The 19,053-nt window shown below is 37.2% G+C and overlaps 1 protein-coding gene across 1 annotated transcript in view; it reads left to right on the plus strand.

Annotated features, from left to right (window-relative positions):
- The first annotated feature begins 843 nt into the window (after positions 1-843).
- Positions 844-19,053, plus strand: part of ablim2 (actin binding LIM protein family, member 2) — a 138,534-nt gene continuing 120,324 nt past the window's right edge. The window contains exon 1 of the mRNA XM_055156615.1: positions 844-1,007. Coding sequence (XP_055012590.1) covers positions 992-1,007 — 16 coding nt within the window. The 5' untranslated portion in view covers positions 844-991. The remainder of the gene's footprint in view (positions 1,008-19,053) is intronic.

Raw genomic sequence — 19,053 nt, forward strand, 5'->3', positions numbered from 1 at the left:
TTTTTAACCTCTGTCTGTTCACTTCTTACCTTTATACCATTTCAAGCTCTTCATTGGACTAGCACGACTTGAATTGCAATAAATAACTGGAAAAATTTGGGTCTTTTAAAACTTTTGACCGGCAGCATGAAGCAAGAAATCGTAGTCTTATCCTTTGAAAACATGATATTTTGTTGATATTGTCATTTTGTAATTTTATCCACCCAGATCCTCCATATTGGTCAGGTTGTGTCATGCTCCGAATCAGTCAAAATATTCCAAATTCAAGAGTAATGATCATATTGAAATCATGATCTGGTTTCTGAGAAAATTGTTTTTCGGGTCAGACCTGACGAAAAATGTCAAGGTTTAACCCCACACTGCCTTCAAATGACAAAAAAAGCTCTAATATGTATGTCTAGGGTGGTCTGAGGTTGTTTGGAGACATTTCCAGCTATTTTTTTTTTTTTTGCATATCACACACCCCTAATTTACATAAAAATAATTAAATTTCCCTGTCAGATCAGTTTCACTAATCAGCATTTTGATGTAAACACCATTCAGACATTATTAACATTAACTCTAGTCATGTTATTTCCTCTCCACTTTGCTCAATTCCCAGCCCGAATTCAATTATTCAAACATCAGATTAAACATAATCCGGGATTAGAAGCGTTGCTCAGATTAGAGTAATCTTTGTTAGTGCTGCTGTGCCCTGCGTTGGTTATCAGTGTGCGGAGTATGGGAGTGGGAGGAGCCACGGAGACACACCTAGTCACACATAACAGGAGGAGTGCTTCTAAATATACCAGAGGAGAGAGGCAGGCACTTCAGAGTCATATGACCTGGGCCCATTCCACAGATAGTGACGGACAGAGCGCTCACTCCTGCTATTATTACACCAGAGGAGGATGTTTCGCAATTCACTCCAGAGCTACTGAACTCACCGGATACTACGGCTTTACATCTTCAAGTATACCTACGCTTAATACTGCAGATAGCCACAGGAACAATGCCTGAAGAGAAAGGTTGGTCATTTCCATTCATTATTTTTTACTTCAGTGACCAGTTTTGGCCAAGATTCCAATTAGTAAACCAATTTTGACATTGCTTTTCATACTATAACCTGGAGAAAGGCTGTGCAATTCTGGAAAAAGTCAAATTGCAATTCGCCAGAGTAGTTTTGCGTGGATTTATAATAAAAATAATAACACAATTTATTCATATAGCGCTTTTCTAAACATTCAAAGGTGCTGTACAAGGAATGCAGTTAAAAAGAAAAGCAGGTTAAACATTAAAAGTGATTCTAAATAGAAGTTTTGTGAAATATATGTGTAAAAAGTAGAAGAGTGTTCAGGGTGTGCAGTGTAAACAACTCCAGGAGTGTTAACCTTTGAGATAAGTGTGAAATATGAACTGATACAAGTATCTGATGCATTTCAGAACATGTTTCTAGTGATCTAAAGTACATTTACGGCAAGATTTCTCATTAAAAAGACAGAATATTTAGTGTTTTGAGACAGAGTACATTCTATTCTCTAAGTAATTGCAGCTTTTGTATTTTGCTCGTGGCGCCAACCTTAATTGTGATTCGATTGTGATATATTGCGCAATCGGTAACCTTTCTGTTATGTAAGGCTAAGGGCTGTCGAGTTGAAGTTTACCATGGTATGATTAGTAGCCGTATGGTCGGAGACAGACTGGAAGGAAGCAGCGTCCCTGGCAACCGCGGTGTTGTTTTGGTCATCTGCCCTCTCGTCTGCCAGTGGGAGCTCAGCCATTTGGGCCGGGGTGAAGGAGAAATCACTGTGATGTTTCTCCAGCCGGTAGCCTTGTATTTCATAATAAGGTCATTGATGTTTCAGGCCTTTGCGTTGACTTATAATCAGCTTGTGCTTCGTGTTGCTGTTGCTTTTATCTCCATCTCTCTTCACGGAATGGCTTGCAAGAGATTGTTTGTTGTGTCAAAGCGGGGTGACCTTGTAGAGACCCATAATAAAAGTCAATAGAGATTTTTCGTAAATCACAAAATAAAGGTGGATTTGAGCATTATTGAACATTAATGAGGATATTTTATTGTTGACTCAGTGATCGTGGCTCTTTGAACAATTAGTATTTCTCAAGTTTTAATTGTACCAGCAATAAAGGTATCCATAAGTCGCCTATTTGGGCTTTAAATATAGCTCTTTTTCTTTTTATATTCAATTGAATCAGCAAAAGTGGAACAAAATAGTCAATAAAATAATTACAAAAATAGTAGAAATTATGCAAAACATGTCTTAACATTTCAACCTACAGATCGTGACAAGGCGACCCCCCAAAAAAATCTCTTGTGACCCTTGTGAAGCTTTTGTGACTAGGCTATTGGTATACACTAGTTATATTTACGTACTCATATTTTTTGTGTTTACATGCACACAATTTTTATTTTATTCATTGTATTTTTATAATTTTTTTCCCAGTCCTGTTGGTTCTTATAACATTCTCGTAAAATATAAAATAATCGTGTTTTTGTGATTTATATAAGTTGTTACTGATGGTGTTCCTCAGGGATGTGTATGCATCCCATTGAAGTTTGTACTTAAAGGTTCTATATTTGGCAAATTTGATTATTTTAAGCTTTTAGCCATGTTAGAATGTTGTTATCTCATCAAAACATGCTTGGAATTGTGTTTTGTTTCATTTACACAAGTTTGAGTAATGCCCAAAATGCTCTGTTTACAAGTTATCAGCTACCTTTACCTTTAGCTCAGTAGAGATTGGTAATTCCAGAGCTGAAAATATTCATCTGACTCTAGTGAAGTTTAAAACCACAAGGCATCACACGGTAGAAACTGAAAATACTCAGATTTTCAGTTTGAGAAAAGAACTCGGCCTAAATTTGCAGGATTTGTGTGTTAAACGTGTGCGAATAAAACAAAACACAACTCCAGGTCTGTTTGTGATGAGGAAACATTATCACATAAATAAAAAATAGTGCAATATAGGCTTTTTAATACTCACTGAAAACCTTTATTAAGTTTAAATAGTGTGGTGTATCACTGACAGTACTACCGTAATAGAATTTAAGATTACTTCAGTTTGCTAATAGTTTACATAATTTGCTCTACGATTTTAGCTCTCAAAAATATCAATACCTGTTGGTCTTTCTTAATTTTTAACTTGACTCTTGGGACATTGTTTGGTCAATTTAACACTCCACAAATACGTCCTGTCGTCTCGCCCTTTATGAGCCCGTAAAAGACAATTCAGTGTGTATATTTGTCTGAGGGCTTTAGAAATGCCGAGCTGTAACTGTGTTTTGCATCCATGGTTACGGGCACGCAACCAGCGCAATGTGACAAAGTCTTTTGCGGTGAACTGGCTCCAGCGACACGCCCGTCTACACACACACACACACTCACACACACACACACACACACTCACACACACACACACACACACACTCACACACTCACACATTAGCCACGTGCTTCAGTACAAATAGACACACCACAAAACACATGTCAACAGCAGATTTGTTGACTTATCTGTGTTCACTTTTTTTGTTCCATTTATACATAATATAAATAGCTGTGACATTTATTGAGACTCTTAAGATACACTGTGGTATGATACACAGTTGACAGTACATAAATATATCTTTAAACTATTATAATCTTGTTTTAGTTGAGATTTTGGATGGGTCTTGTTTCAAAATGTTATTTGATTTCAGTATATAGAGCTTCTTCAGTTGGTAATAATCACAGGTCGGGTAGTGCTGTGTCTTTGGGCGAGATATATATTTTTTTAGTTCGTTTAGTTTATTTTCATTTATATTTCACCCACCTTGAATTCTGTGTATGAGTTAACATGCACAGTCCTGGCAAAACAAACCACAGGTAGAAAGTAACTACGTACAAACCCTCATGCTACTGAAATTGAGTCCAATTTTGGGGTAATTATACTTTTCTGAGTAGAGTTTAAACATGTACTCGTATAATTTTAGTTGTTGTAGCAGTCACAACATGTTTCAGTGCTAAACTGGTAAATTAATCAAGTTTTGTTTACAAGACAGATCTTACATGTTATAACTAGTATTTTGAGTATTATTTTTATGCAAATTTTAGTAGACAGTACTTTTTAAAACTTTCTCTTACTCTTACTCTTACTTACCCTTTCCAGCACAGCTCAAATCCAGATGAATATAATACTATATACTAATCCATCTCAAAAATGAATTTGAATATCATGAAAAAGTTCAATATTTTTTATTATTGATTTCAGAAAGTCAAACCCATATATTTGTATTTATTTTGTGTTTATGTGTTTATTTTGGGCAAGTAAAGATTTACATTTTTATACAATGGAACATATGACATAAGTGAAATCATAACAACAACAAATTTGTCCAAAAAGGAGTGGCAAAAAGAAAACTTAGTTAATCCCACCCCCAATCTTCTAATCTAATATATTCTAATATATTATAGAGACTCATGGCACAGAGTGAAGCTTTAAAGTTTGAAGCTGAAACGAGTGATATTCTGAATTCAAGTCAGTTTAATTCGTTTGCTCGCCTCACAATCACAGACATCTGTCCTCTACCGTGTCCTCCTCTAGTCTATGTCCTCCTCTATTCTTATGTGCTCCTCTGTTTATGTCCTCCTCTACTCTGTTTTCCTCTACTCTATGTCCTCTTCTAGTCTATGTCCTCCTTGACTTGATGTCCTCTTCTAGTCTATGTCCTCCTTGACTTGATGTCCTCTTCTAGTCTATGTCCTCCTCTGTTTATGTCCTCTTCTACTCTATGTCCTCCTTTACTCGATGTCCTGCTCTGTTTATGTCCTCCTCTACTCTATGTCCTCCTCCAGTCTCTCTGACTATGTCCCACTGTATCCAAGGACAGTGTATCCTGCGCCTGTGATGTAACGACTGGCCGGTGTGCAGCAGCCGCACTGACGCCTGACACTATTCGAGACACGCCGCTCCACGGGGCTGTGTGTCCACGGGCTATTAAAAAACCCATAGACAAAATCTGCATATGAATCAGTGTAACCATTTGGGTGGTAGGCATCTGAAAAGGAAAACTGACAAGTACATATGTGCGTGCAACATACCTCATACGCAGCCCAGAGTGACCTTTTAGGTGAGGGAGCACGCTTGTCGGGTCAGTGGGAAAAGTGTAAATCTAGCTGTGTTAGTGGACAGGTGATAGATTTAGGACTGGGGTCTCCAAACTGTAGCTCTCCACCCACTTCCAAGTAGGTTTTGTGCTAAATAACTCACATTTCACAAATTAAATGCCTGTTGTTATTGTAAATATGTCATTTTGTGCACTAAAAACGGATAATGGATCATGTTTTATAAGAATGTAACTACTAGTAAACCCCATCTAAGACTTGTCACGGATCTTATCTATACTCAGTTTCATGCGACCGCTAAAATGTGTTGGTTTTGTAAAGGTTAGGGTTGTAACAATAACCGAAATATCCTGATATTGTGTCGTCAAATGTCTTACAATAATATCATGGGATGTCACAATAAGTTCTTTTGCTTAAATGCATGGTTTTATAGTAACAACAGCTTATAAACATTGGGAACTACATATCCCATGATTCATTTCAGTGCAAACAACATGAAGATATGTTTTTTACTTGAATTCTTGGGATTATGATGGAAATAATTCACACTAAAATCTTGTCAAGGGATTTTAAAAGCAAAAAAGTGTCCCATCTACAATTATATTAGCCAATTTAGAATATCGCAATAAATATCATACCGTCAGATGCATATCGTGATAATATCGTACCGAGAAATTTGGATATCGTTAAATCCCAGAGACCCTTGGTTTAGGATTTTGGCATCATGGGACTTTTTTGGACTATTTGGACTTGGATAATATTAGTTAGTTATTAGGAGAGAAAAATACCATTGTATGTTGCCAAAAAAGAGAGAAAAAGAACCCATTATAATAGTTAGGGGTGTGCAAAAATATTGAAATATCGATATATCGTATCGTTTAATGTGATGATACAGAATCGATATCGTGGGCTACTGTATTGATATATCGCCAAGAGTATTTTTTGGTCTATTTTATTAAATTATTTTGTAACAGTGCTACAGTTTTGTGGCTTGTTTAGAGGAAGGAAACACATTTATGCAACATTTTCACTTTCAGTGATTAAAATGTTTGTGTTTCATATGAAGAAAAAGTCGTTAACAAAGACTTTAAGTATCACAGACATGATTTAGCCTGTATTTTTATTGAACCGTATCGAATCAGTTTGAAATATATCGCATCGAATCAAATGCTCACTGTATCGAACTATGTAACGTATCGGCAACTTTTTAATGATAGCCAGCCCTAATAATAATGCTTATTTCAGAGGTTTTAACTTCTTTTCTTAAGTGAATTATATTATTTGACAATGAAATGTAACATAATATTTCTATTGTCAAGCTTAATTATTTCTTATGAGATGGATGAACTGATAAATCGATGTGAGTATTGCAATTTAAAGATACAGTGTGTAACTCTCTCAAAGTTGCACATCACCTGCATAGTTCAGTGAAAATAGAAAGTTAAAACCAAACTTCACAATATTCTCATTTTATGTCAAACTGGGGTAGATTCTAGCAAAAGAAAAGGCATTTCCATGGATACAAGACCTCGTCCAGGCCAAAGAAGAGTCAGGTTTGTGGAGATGCAAGCCTGCTCATAGTCAATAGTTTGTTTTTGTTTTTTTGGATTTTTTTTTGTTTTTTCAGTACAATAAAAACAACAAAAACATACAAACAAACAAACAAACATGCTTTTAATTTTAGTTTTACATACTGTGGCTTCCAATAAGTTACTATTTCTTCATTTTGTGTTTGTTTGTTTACATTTCAAGTTAATATAATAAGTTAAGTTTAAGATTAATAATAATGACTACACCTTAATTATCCTTAATAAACCAAAATAAAAAAAGTTGATTAAGAATGAAAGTGTAGTCCTTACTTAGCTGTTGTTATGGTCTGTATGCAAAACCCTGAATTCTGTTTTCACCAATGTCACCTGAATGCCACGCTGCTCTTGACAATCTACAGTCTGAATCAATAGAGCGTCGCTTTTTGCACACATTTAGTTATGGAAGGGAGAAGTGTTGAATTCTCCTCTGCTGTGTGTTGGAGTCCGGCTGCCCAGCTCCCTCGGGTGCCAAACCTACGAGGCATATTCCAGAGAAAACAGCTGACACAAAGCTTTAGTGAGAGAGGCTATTCATGACTCAGGCTCTTTCTGTGGGCACGGGGAGGAAGACCTGCAAATGCACACAGCTCCAGCTCGTTTTATTCTCAATCGGCTCGGTTACAACTCACAAAAACACCGTATATTTTTAATGCTACTGATAATGTGAATGTTGGTTAATGTGCTTGTCTGTTATTGATCAATTTCTGTTGGTTAAATCAATAATTTTGTGTCAAGCAGTTATGATTTTGGACGATACAAAAATACATTTCATTTATTTGATGACAATAACTTGATTCAATTTAGATTATATGTCGATCTTATTCTTTCACGCACCCTTTTGCTTCTAAATGCTTCTGAATTTAACTTGTCGTAGCACCTCCGGTTGAGTGGGAAGTCCGAAATGATTTCTCCATCTGTGTTTTTTCTACAGATGGATATCAGTTTAGTCTCCACTCCCTCTGATGCATCTCAAGTCTGGTCAAACATGATTGTGATGATTGTGCGATTGTATTTGTTTTTGTTTTTTTTCAGTGACACATGTGAAACAAAGGAGCTCATTGATCACATGCATTTGCAAATAAACTCAAATTTATCTCACCTCAGATTAAAGGTAACCTGATTCATCAACCGGTTTCACTTCTTGGAAACCGTCTGACCTCGCAGCATTAGGATTCATTCACTCAACAGTAGGCGGGTACTTCTTTTATTTAACCATTCGCTGCTATTTGGTTGTGACATATGTAATGCACTAAATCCTGCAGGAAGAAGGGCAATAACGTCTTTCCCCTTGATAAAATTCACCAAACATTCTCTTTGTTCCGGCTTTAAATCCTCGATCTCGGGAATTGTTGCCAACACAGAATGTTTGTCTTCGTCTACATCCATCTCGACCTCTTTGTTTACTGTTGTGCTGTACCACAAAAGGGACCAGACAGGCACTTGAGTTTGACGTCATGGCTTCACAGTTCTTCGCTGATTGGCCGGTGCACGGTCTACAACTTCCAGGGATCTTGCAAACCGTCTAGAGCAGGGGTGTCCAAACTTTTTTCATCAAGGGCCACATATCTAAACACAGACGAAGCAGAGGGCTGATCGAGGGCTGTAAACTGGTGCTCAGTACAGTGAATAATTGAAATATGTGCATGTTTAACACGTTAGAATGAGCCTCAGTCTTTATTCATGCTAAGATACTTAAATATTGGCTTTATGAAGGAAGATATTCAAAAACTTGCAATAAAAAGTTCATTTTTAATTGATGCAAGGTATTTTGGGCCAATTCTCCTGGACATCTGTGGGCCAAGAAAGCTTTGTCTGAGGGCCGCATTTGACCCACGGGCCATAGTTTGGACATGCCTGGTCTAGTGTATTCCAAGTCCTGACCAAGTCGCTGGACAGAAATGAAATTGAGCGGAGGTACTAGGTGGTGCCAGGCTGGCTAGATTAAAGGTGCGTTGTGTAACTTTTCTGCTGGAGAGTCCATCAAACCTCTACTCTTTCCATGTTATTGCTCTGTTTAGAATGTTTCACAGTATGGTATTAAAGCTTTCTATCTTTATAGAGACCAAAACAGACCAAGTTACAGGTCAGATTTGTGGAGAGGCGACTTCGCTTACAGTCAGAATGCCTGTTTTTTTTGTTTGTTTTTTTAGGTATTTTTGAGCTGTAAAACCACCTGTAATTGAATAAATGTAAGGTAGAGATGTTTAATGTCATACAGTGGAACATTTTAAACAGAGCAATGACATCTCCATGGAAACAAGTAGGTGACAGACCCCCAACCAAAAAGTTACATAGTGTACCTTTAGTACTTCGCTCACTGATTCTTCAAAAATCTGACATGTTTTTCAGCCCACTGTGATTTATTTATTTATTTATTTATTTTTCTGATATGGGGAGATCATGCTTGTCCCTGATTGGCTAATCCACCTGTCAATCACACCCATCTGAAGACAGAGATCCCATTCATTTCAATGGATTATATAAGGTCAATGTCAGGAAAATGCTCAAATGTGCCTGCAATTTAATATCTTATGAAAAATTGCCATAATGTGCTTCATACAGTGCTTTGGTCTGTTGCAGTTCCACGCTCAAGCACCGACACTTAAAGGAAGTATAAAGTTTGTAATGTACATGAATCGTCGTGAAATAAAAATTTGGATCTGGCTCTAACAAAAATGTCATATATTGGAGGAAAAATGACGTACACTCTTGTTTTTATAATGGCAGAGTCTGGTCTAGTCTCTTAAAGTTACGTCACTCGCATCAATTTGCACAAAAGTTGGTGCTGTAACGGCGAGCACTTTTGTCTGTGCTTAAGTCACTGAGTTCCTTTTTTGTTGAACAGTTCCTCGACAGGCCTGAGATGACAGCAGATGTCATTGGCCATCTCGTATCAGAGCCAAAAATACCTCTTCCTCCTCCTCCTCCTCTTCCTCCTCCTCCAGACGGCTGATTGTCTCTATTTGTGTCATTCTATTTAGTAACACGTCTCCTGGAAAGGCAACTGGGCGGCACTCCAAAAGATATAAATAATTCATAACACGTGTTAGCCAGCATACATGTTGGAATACCGAACTTCCGGTGTGGTGTACTAATATGGATCATGGTTTGTTGTCTTTAAGATTCTAGTACTTGGAGACAGTTTTGCATTGTGTCTGTTTAAGATGATCCAACATTGATTTTTTTTTTTTTTTATGCAATACAGATATATCCGATATTTGGCACACTGCTTTGTCCAATAACTGATATTGGCGATACAATATGAAGCTTTTATATAGTTTGATGTTTTTGTGTCTATATAGGAAGGTCCAACATGGATTTAAAAAAAAAGTCAATATCAATATTTGATATTTAGTATGCTGTAGTGTCCAATAACCAGTATTGGTAACCAATATCGATATTCGATATACGATATATAACTTATATATAGGCCGATGTTTGTGTGTCTGTGTATGGTCCAAAATGGATTTTTTTAAAAAGTCAATACCAATATCTGATATTTGGCCTGCTGCTTTGTCCAATAACTGATATTTGCCGATACAGGTTGATATTTTTATGTCTATGTAGGATGGTCCAACATGGATTTTCTTTTTGAGCGAATACCAGCATCCAATATTTGGCATGCTGCTTTGTTTAAAAAAAACGTCATTTGCCGATGCGAATCATAGCTTTTATATAGGTTGATGTTTCTGTGTCTATGGGATGGTCTAACATGAATTTTCAATATTTGACTGGAATGAAAAAAAGAATGGCAGTGGCACTCTGATTTGCAGTTAATTTATTAATAGTCACGCCAACACGTTTCGACTACTTAGTCTTCATCGGGGCTGATCAATATTCAATATTTGGTGTACTGCAGTGTCCGATAACCGATGTTTGCAGATACCGATATATAGTTTTTATGTTGGTTGACATTTTTATGTGTAATGTAGAATGCTCCAACATGGATTTTTAAAAAGTCTATATTTCTATTCGATATTTGCCGTCCTGCAGTGTCCGATAACCGATATTTGCCAATATGATATATGCAGCAGCTTTTATAAAGTTAATACTGATATCCGATATTTAGCGTGTTGCAGTGTCCGATGACCAAGGTTAGACGATACCGATATGTAGCTTTTATATAGGCCGATGTTTTCGATAATGCCCTTCTCTATTGTTTATCATAGTTTCAAAGTTATTAAGTCAATGTTCAAAAACAACCACGTTATTTTAGGATTATTTAGCTCCCTCGATACGATTTTCAGCGTCTAATTGCTAAATAGGTGCATTCATTTATATTTTTGGACTTATTGTTTTATATATATCTTCTTTTAGTTGTTTCTTGCTACAATCAATAACAGTTCTAGCTCACTTTTTCCTCTTTCTTCTTAAAAATTCTTCATGTCCTAACTTGCAGCACGTTTCCGTTAACTACAATGCATTTTGCTTAGCATTAATTCCACTTGTAAAACCCGTTTTTCGATAACTTGGATGTCACAGACAGTTTGTGCAGTGCAGTATGTAGGCAGAGGAAAGAGTCGGTGTGGACCTGAAGCTCACACGTCTGTGCTCCGAGCAGCTGGGACACTGTCTGCAGGCAACGTTTTACATAAGTGTAATATTTCAACTAGAGATGCAACGAATCATCTTTTTCTGTTCTGATACCAATCTCGATACTTTGGCTTTAAGTTTCTGCCATTACCTGATATCTACTAGAAAAAATACCCAACTGTTATCATTTAAAACAACTACAGAACAGCTTTGAAAACATTTGGGACGAACATTACACCAGTTTATTGACTAAAACTGGATATCTACTAGGGTTGGGTATCATTAAAAAGTTGCCAATACGATACATACCTCGATACATAGGCCACGACACGATAGATATCTTGATATATAGGCCAGGATACGATACATATCTTGAAACAGGGCACTTTTGATTTGAAAAGATATATATTTCAAATTGATTTGATACGGTTCCATAGAAAATAATGGCTAAAAAATCAAAGCTGTGATACTACAAGTCTTTGTTAAACCGCTTCTTGTGCAAAGTTCATTTGAAACTCACACATTTTAATCTTCAAAACAGTGAAAACGTCAAATGTGTCGCTTAAATGTGTTTCCTTCCTCTGAACAAACAGCAAAACTGTAGCTCTGTAACAAAATAATTTAGTAAAATATACCAAAAAATACTCTTGATACAGCAGCCCACGATATCAATACTGTATCATGACATTACACGATACGACATACCGATATTTCGATATTTTTGCACAACAATAATATCGACTGAACTGTTATCTTCGTATCAATATTCAATCCATCAAAATTGTTCCAAAAAATGTCCTAATCTTAACCTAACCTGCCACTGGATTTAAAATTTTACCATAAAATTTTACTGTTTTTTTAGTTTTTATCATTATTTTAGACCATTTTGCCTTTGAAAATCTTTGAAAATACAGAAATTCATAAGGTGGAATAGAGCATTTTAAGCTTTGGGGATGTAGACAGATTAATAATAAAGTGTTACTTAAAGGTTGTATGGAAGATTTTCCAATGAAAGAGAAATGCAGTGACAGTTTTTCAAATGTTGCGCTTCGCTCCTCTTCCCCTTCTCTTCTTCTTTCAGCGACGTCAAAAACAGACTTTCTTTTGCAGCGAACTGGTCGTGGATTCTTGTCCGCCGTTACAACACACTTTGTGCAAACTGAGAGGAAGCTACAGTTCCAAAAAGACGCTAAGAACCGCTGTTTTGGTCGAGTAAACAGCATCAGTGCGTGAGAGACGAACGTAAACCACGTAATCCCCGCACGCCGGCAAGTTGGTGACGCTAGAAATGTAAGGAGTTTGGTTGACAACCCAACAACCAATAGATAAAGAGGTAGCCTTGTTATCTATTGGTTCATGTTTATCTGCCCCCACCACGTCCACAGCTGATAGATTTTCATTCTTTTTTTTTTGGTCATCATAATTACAAGGCTGCTGCATCTCTATAATTCTATTTTGAACTTTCATCGACAATTTGAAACAAAAAAAAATCCTCCATACAACCTTTAAAGTTACTTAAACATGTGAATGAAACAAAACACAACTCCAGGTCTGTTTTTGAGTTGGGAACAACATTATAACACGGCTTAAAGCTCACAAGAGTCAATTTTTGCGTAATATATGATCTTTAAAGACCCTGTACTGTCCGTGTATTTTCCCCAGTACAGATATGTCGTATAAGCTGCTCTTGAGCTCAAAATAAACCTGCTGTGTACTGCATATTAAAGCGTTTTATTGTCCGATAATCAGGAGGCGTGAAGTTAGTTGTTGCCAGTTGTTGTCCGCACTGGTCTCTGAGAGTTGCGAAAAGCTTTTATAAACTCATCACGGTGAATAATTAAGATGTTCTGAAAGCATAAAGTAAGTGAGGACTAACTTTGGACAACTGCAAACTATTTAAAATGATCTACTTCTGTTTCTCATGGTTTTTAAGACGGTAAATATTCGTCTTTTATGCTCCAGCTGTAGTATCTAGGGGTAGTACGAGCTCGTTTGCAGGCGACGTGTGGTTTACGTTTAACATTTCGTGCCAACAACTCGCGGTGGTATCGTTTGCCAACAGGGTCAGAGGTCAACTTTCTGTAGCCGCGTGACCTCGGAGGGCGAAGACGAAATGCTGCTCCGGTCAAAAATGAAAAAGCGCAGGTGGAAGTCAGACATCTTTACAACATTAGTTACACTGTCGACTTTATTAATAACTACATGAATTATCGTGAATGCCTTTTTCTGACGTTTTAATTGTACGGTTTGGTCTATAAGCTGCAGCGATTGAACGTAAACAAAGTAAAAGTACTGTATTTAAGTATAAATTTTAGGTATCTATACTTCAGTTGTGGATACTTTTTACGTTTACTTCAGTATATCTGAGAGAAGTTATCTGTACTTTCTACTCCACTACACTTTTGAACAGGACTGAAAATTAAAAGTAGTTTTTATCAGTTTGAGACCTGCTGAAAATGCATGAAAATGAGTGGTTTATTTTTGTTTTATTTTTTATTTTTTACTAGTTTTAACCAGCTAAAATGACAAATACAAATACAAGTACAAATCTTTATCAAAATCACAACATTTGAAGCTTTATTAGACCTCAAAATCGGCACAGAATACTTTTACTTTTTACTTGGGATGTAACGATATCCAAATCTCACGGTACGATATTATCACGATATGCATCTCACTGTACAATATTTAATGCGATATTTTGAAGATCGGACACTTTTTTGCTTTTAAAATACCTTGACAAGATTTTGGTGTGAATTATTCCCGTCATAATCCCAAGAATTTAAGTAAAAATCATATTTCTTCATGTTGTCTGCGCTGAAATGAATCATGGGATATGGAGTTTCCGATGTTTATAAGCTGTTGCGACTATTAAACCATGAATTTAAGCGAAGGAACTTGTAATTTGATATATTGTGACAGCTCACGATATTATTGTGAGACTTTTGACGATACGATATCACGATATTTTGGTTATTGTTACATTAAGTACTCTTTTAAATAGGCATTTTAATAGTTTTAAGTAGATTTTCCATATGATACTTTTACCTTTACTTGAGTATTTTTTGCTCTACTAACTGTACTTTTACTTAAGTAACAAAATGGAGTACGTCTTAAGCAGGACAGTCTATTTCTTGGCGTCTGGCTTGGTTGAAACAACGTAATGAGATCTTTGCAGACAGGATATGAAGTAACGGCGAGTGAAACGTAGAGGCAGGTGTCGGTGGGAGCTACAGAGGCATTTTCACATGTGTAAATTTAAAGAGGTGTTGTACAACGGTTACACAGCCAATAAAAAAGCGTTAGAAGCCCCAGATATTTGTAGTTTTGTGGTACAGGCTTCACTTTTGGAGATAGTCCCTTGGCTGGAATGCAGTGTTTTTGTGTGCTCAAAACATGTAAACTTACTTAAGAAGTTGTAAATAGTTTGTGCAAGTATTTATGACGTTGTTTTAGTCATAAAGGACTCGCTAAATTTAGTTCTTTGGTAAATATATAGTGTAATGGAAAGTACTATTTTTAAAACTATGGGATCTGCAAAAGCTCTGTGAGAGAATTGGTCGTCTTCAGTGAAAATTGTGTATTTACAAAGTTGTACAGTAAAAAAAAAATACTTTGTAAACAATACTTTACTAGCCAGGCTGTCACCACCTAGTGCTTCCACTCAATTTCATTTCTGTCCAGCGACTATTTCAGGAATCAGAATACACTAGACGGTTTGCAAGAACCCTGAACGTTGTAGAACGCACACCGGCCAATCAGCTGTGTGGTACAGCGCAACAGTAAACAAAGCGGTCGAGATGGATGTAGACGAAGACATACATTCTATGTCAGCAACGATTCCCGAGATTGAGTGTTTTAAGCCAGAACAAAGAGAATGTTTGGTGAATTTGATCGAGGTGAAAGACGTTATTGCCCTTCTTCCTACGGGATTTGGCGCATTACATAGGTCAGGACCAAATAGCAGCGATTGGTTAAATAAAAAAGTACCTGCCTATTGTCAAGTGAATGAATCCTAATGCTGCGAGGTCAGACAGTTTCCACAAAGTGAAACCGGCTGATGAATCAGGCTAGAACTTTACTATAGGGCTGGGCTTTATATGACCAAAAAAACTGATCAAGATTTTTGTCCATATCTTTCCACAATTTATCACAATCACATTTCTGTTTCAGTTGATTTTGTCCTATCGAAGACTAATATTAATTAAAAGTATTAAAGGTCCTGTATTATGCAAAACTGACTCATGTCAGCTGAAAATGCTCTGATCCAACTTGTGATGTCATCAGATGGTAGTTTTGAAGTTAACAGCTACTTTTAGCTTCAATTGAACTGATTTACTTCCTGTGTGTTTTCAGTTTGAGAGAGGAACACAGCCTGATTGTGCAGGATTTGTGTTTTAAACATGTGAATGAAACTCCTGGTCTGTTTGTGATGAGGAAACAACATTATAAATCAAAATTTGCGTAATATGGACCCTTCAATTTCTTTAACACAAACAAAACCAACTTTTAACTACGGCCATTTAACTCAAAAAACACAATCTTTTACTGACAGAGGATCATATCATTGAGGATTTGAAATAAAATTAAATACACATCCCTATTTTTTGCATTTAATACTGTTAAACTACAACATTCACACAAGCATAAAATACCTAAATATATCTTCAGTGTCTAATATTTTAATTTAACGACAGATATCTGATTTGTTTACTGAATGTTAGTCCCCAAGGTCAACATCTTAGTTAGTCCAGTCCCTTGTGGTTGTAATGTGAGCGTTTGATCCAGTGCCCACCCCCTCCGGTCCGTGCAGATGGTCCGCCCCAGGAATGCAATGCACCATGGGATTGCCAGGAGTTGCGGCAACACACTATTTTTAGGGGTTGCCGGCGCTTTGCTGCTAGGAAAGGCGTGGGGGATAAAGCGGCGACAGTGTGGTCCTCTCTGGGTCACGTGAGCTCAGATTTACATTTCCTAAAAGAAGGTTTAGGATGAACCTGGCAACCCACGCAGTTTTAAAGATTAGAGTGACAATTTTGAGGTAGATTCTCTTACACTGAAAACTCTCTTGGACTTTCTGATGTCATGTGGTGATACAGGAAGTGCTCCACGGTGTTTTTAAATTCCATACACCACTAGAATCATTTGGATAATTTCAGCCCGTTTCCCGTTTCCGTGACTTAAACTGCGATGCCGGACTGAACCAGGACTGAACCAGGATTAAACCAGTACTGAACCAGGTCTAAACTAGGATTGAACCAGAAGTGAACCAGAACTAAACCAGGACTGAATCAGGTCTAAACCAGGACTAAAATAGGACTAAAACAGAACTAAAACAGGACTAAACCAGGAATAAACCAGAACTGAACCAGGACTAAACCAGTACTGAACCAGGTCTAAACTAGGATTGAACAAGAAGTGAACCAGAACCAAACCAGGACTGAACCAGGTCTAAACCAGGACTAAAACAGGACTGAAATAGGACTGAAACAGAACTAATCCAGGACTGGACCAGGACTAAACCAGGTCTAAACTAGGTCTAAACAAGGATTGAACCAGAAGTGAACCAGGATTAAACCAGAACTAAACCAGAACTGAACCAGGACTGAACCAGTGCTGAACCAGGTCTAAACCAGGATTGAACCAGGACGAAACCAGGTCTAAACCAGGACTAAAACAAGACTAAAACAAGACTAAACCAGGACTAAACCAGGACTAAACCAGGACTGAACCAGGACTGAACCAGGACTGAACCAATATTGTCTAGGGATGTATCAATAACTGAAATATTGTGATATCGTACCGTCACAATATATCGAATTATAACTTTCTTTGCTTAAATTCACAGTTATGGTGCAGCATTGACTAAAAACGGAGAGAACTACATATCCCATGATGCTTTGCTTTGTTTCTGTCCAATCTACACGATTAAATAACTGTTATTAAGCACTTTTAAATCTTAATTATTAGGACTTTGACAGAAAAGTAGCATATTCACAGTTTCGTTTATCGTAGAAATATCGTATCGAGAAAACTGGACATCGTTACGTCCCTAATATTGTGTTATTATTAAAGATCTGTATCTGGGAGGAGTTTGTCGTCTTGTGCGTTTTTAGATTTCATACTGAGCTGACATGCTGAGTCTGGTTATTAGATATTACGCTCTGTGACTGGATTATTCCACGCTCTTTCCAGGGGATCATATCTAATAATCAGGGCTACGAGAAATGACACAAAAGTAATCCTCATATTCATCGATCACACTTTTCAATTTCATTAGATATTCTTTTATTAAAGCGCAATAAAAATTTCTTTCAATATTGTTTCCTGAATATTATACAGCACAAAAATAGTACAGTTTCTTCCCATGTATTGGCTTCAGCTTCGGACCACATGACTTTGCTGAGGATTTTTGTAGAGCTCTCTGTTAGAAAGACCCAACATTGATATTGACAATTTGAAATTTCAGCCCTACAAATATTATTCTTTATTGATTTTTTGTTGAATCATTGTAGAAAATAAAAAAGGCTCCATACTGATTTCAATACCATTATAACCTTAACAACTTCTTTATGTTATTTTATTTATACAACAGATTGTCATTTTCAGTACAGATGAACAATATTTTTTTACTAGTACCATGTGATCTTAAAGCAGGGGTGTCAAACTCAAATTCACAGAGGCCAAAATTAAAAACTGGGACTAAGTCATGGACCAAACTAAATATTTATTGAAAAATGTCAACAATATCTGTATGTTTCCTCTTCTTTCGAGATATGTAAAATGTTAAACCTTTTCCGATTAAAATAAAAGATTAATAATAGTTTTGCTTAAACACTGAATTCAGAACAAGCATCATATAAAATAAAAACTAAATTTAAAATAAATAATTATCTGTAGCCAGAGGGCAGCTGTAATACACATTTGATGTGATCTTGCCAAACATAATTATATCGCGGACCAAATTTTGGCATTGACATGTCTGTCTTAAAGCTTTCTTCACGGAGATGTTATTGCTTTGTCTGGAATGTTTCACAGTGTGGTATTAAACATTTCTATTTTCATGGAGACCAAACCAAGTTAAGTCAGAATGCTTGTTTTTCTAGGTATTTTGAGTTCTAAAATCACCTAAATAAATTTAAATAAATAAATATAGGGTAGAGCTGTTTAAAGTCATACTGTGGAACATTCCAGACAGAAAAATTACATCTCCATAGAAACAAGCAGGTGACGGACCCTCAACCAAAAAATAAAGATCAATATTATTGTATATTACTGTGGCGTAGGTCTGTGTGAGGGGCCCCGGGTCTGTCTGTATGTGCTGTAGGACATGTGCTCTGTGTAAGAGGAGGGGCCCCAGGTCTGTGTTTATGTGCTGTAGGACATGTGCACTGTGTGAGGGGCCCCTGGTCTGTGTACATGTGCTGTAGGACATGTGCGTTGTGTGTGAGGGGCCCCTGGTCTGTGTACATGTGCTGTAGGACATGTGCGCTGTATGTGAGGGGCCCTTGGTCTGTGTGTATGTGCTGTAGGACATGTGCGTTGTGTGTGAGGGGCCCCTGGTCTGTGTGTATGTGCTGTAGGACATGTGCGCTGTGTGTGAGGGGCCCTTGGTCTGTGTACATGTGCTGTAGGACATTCGTGCTGTGTGAGAGGAGGGGCCCCTGGTCTGTGTGTATGTGCTGTAGGACATGTGCGCTGTGTGTGAGGGGCCCTTGGTCTGTGTTTATGTGCTGTAGGACATGTGCGCTGTGTGTGAGGGGCCCTTGGTCTGTGTTTATGTGCTGTAGGACATGTGCGCTGTGTGTGAGGGGCCCTTGGTCTGTGTTTAT

The sequence above is a fragment of the Boleophthalmus pectinirostris genome, unplaced genomic scaffold (assembly GCF_026225935.1).
Source record: "Boleophthalmus pectinirostris isolate CB_2022bp ecotype Guang Dong unplaced genomic scaffold, ASM2622593v1 HiC_scaffold_20, whole genome shotgun sequence".
Taxonomy (NCBI): Eukaryota; Metazoa; Chordata; class Actinopteri; order Gobiiformes; family Gobiidae; genus Boleophthalmus; species Boleophthalmus pectinirostris.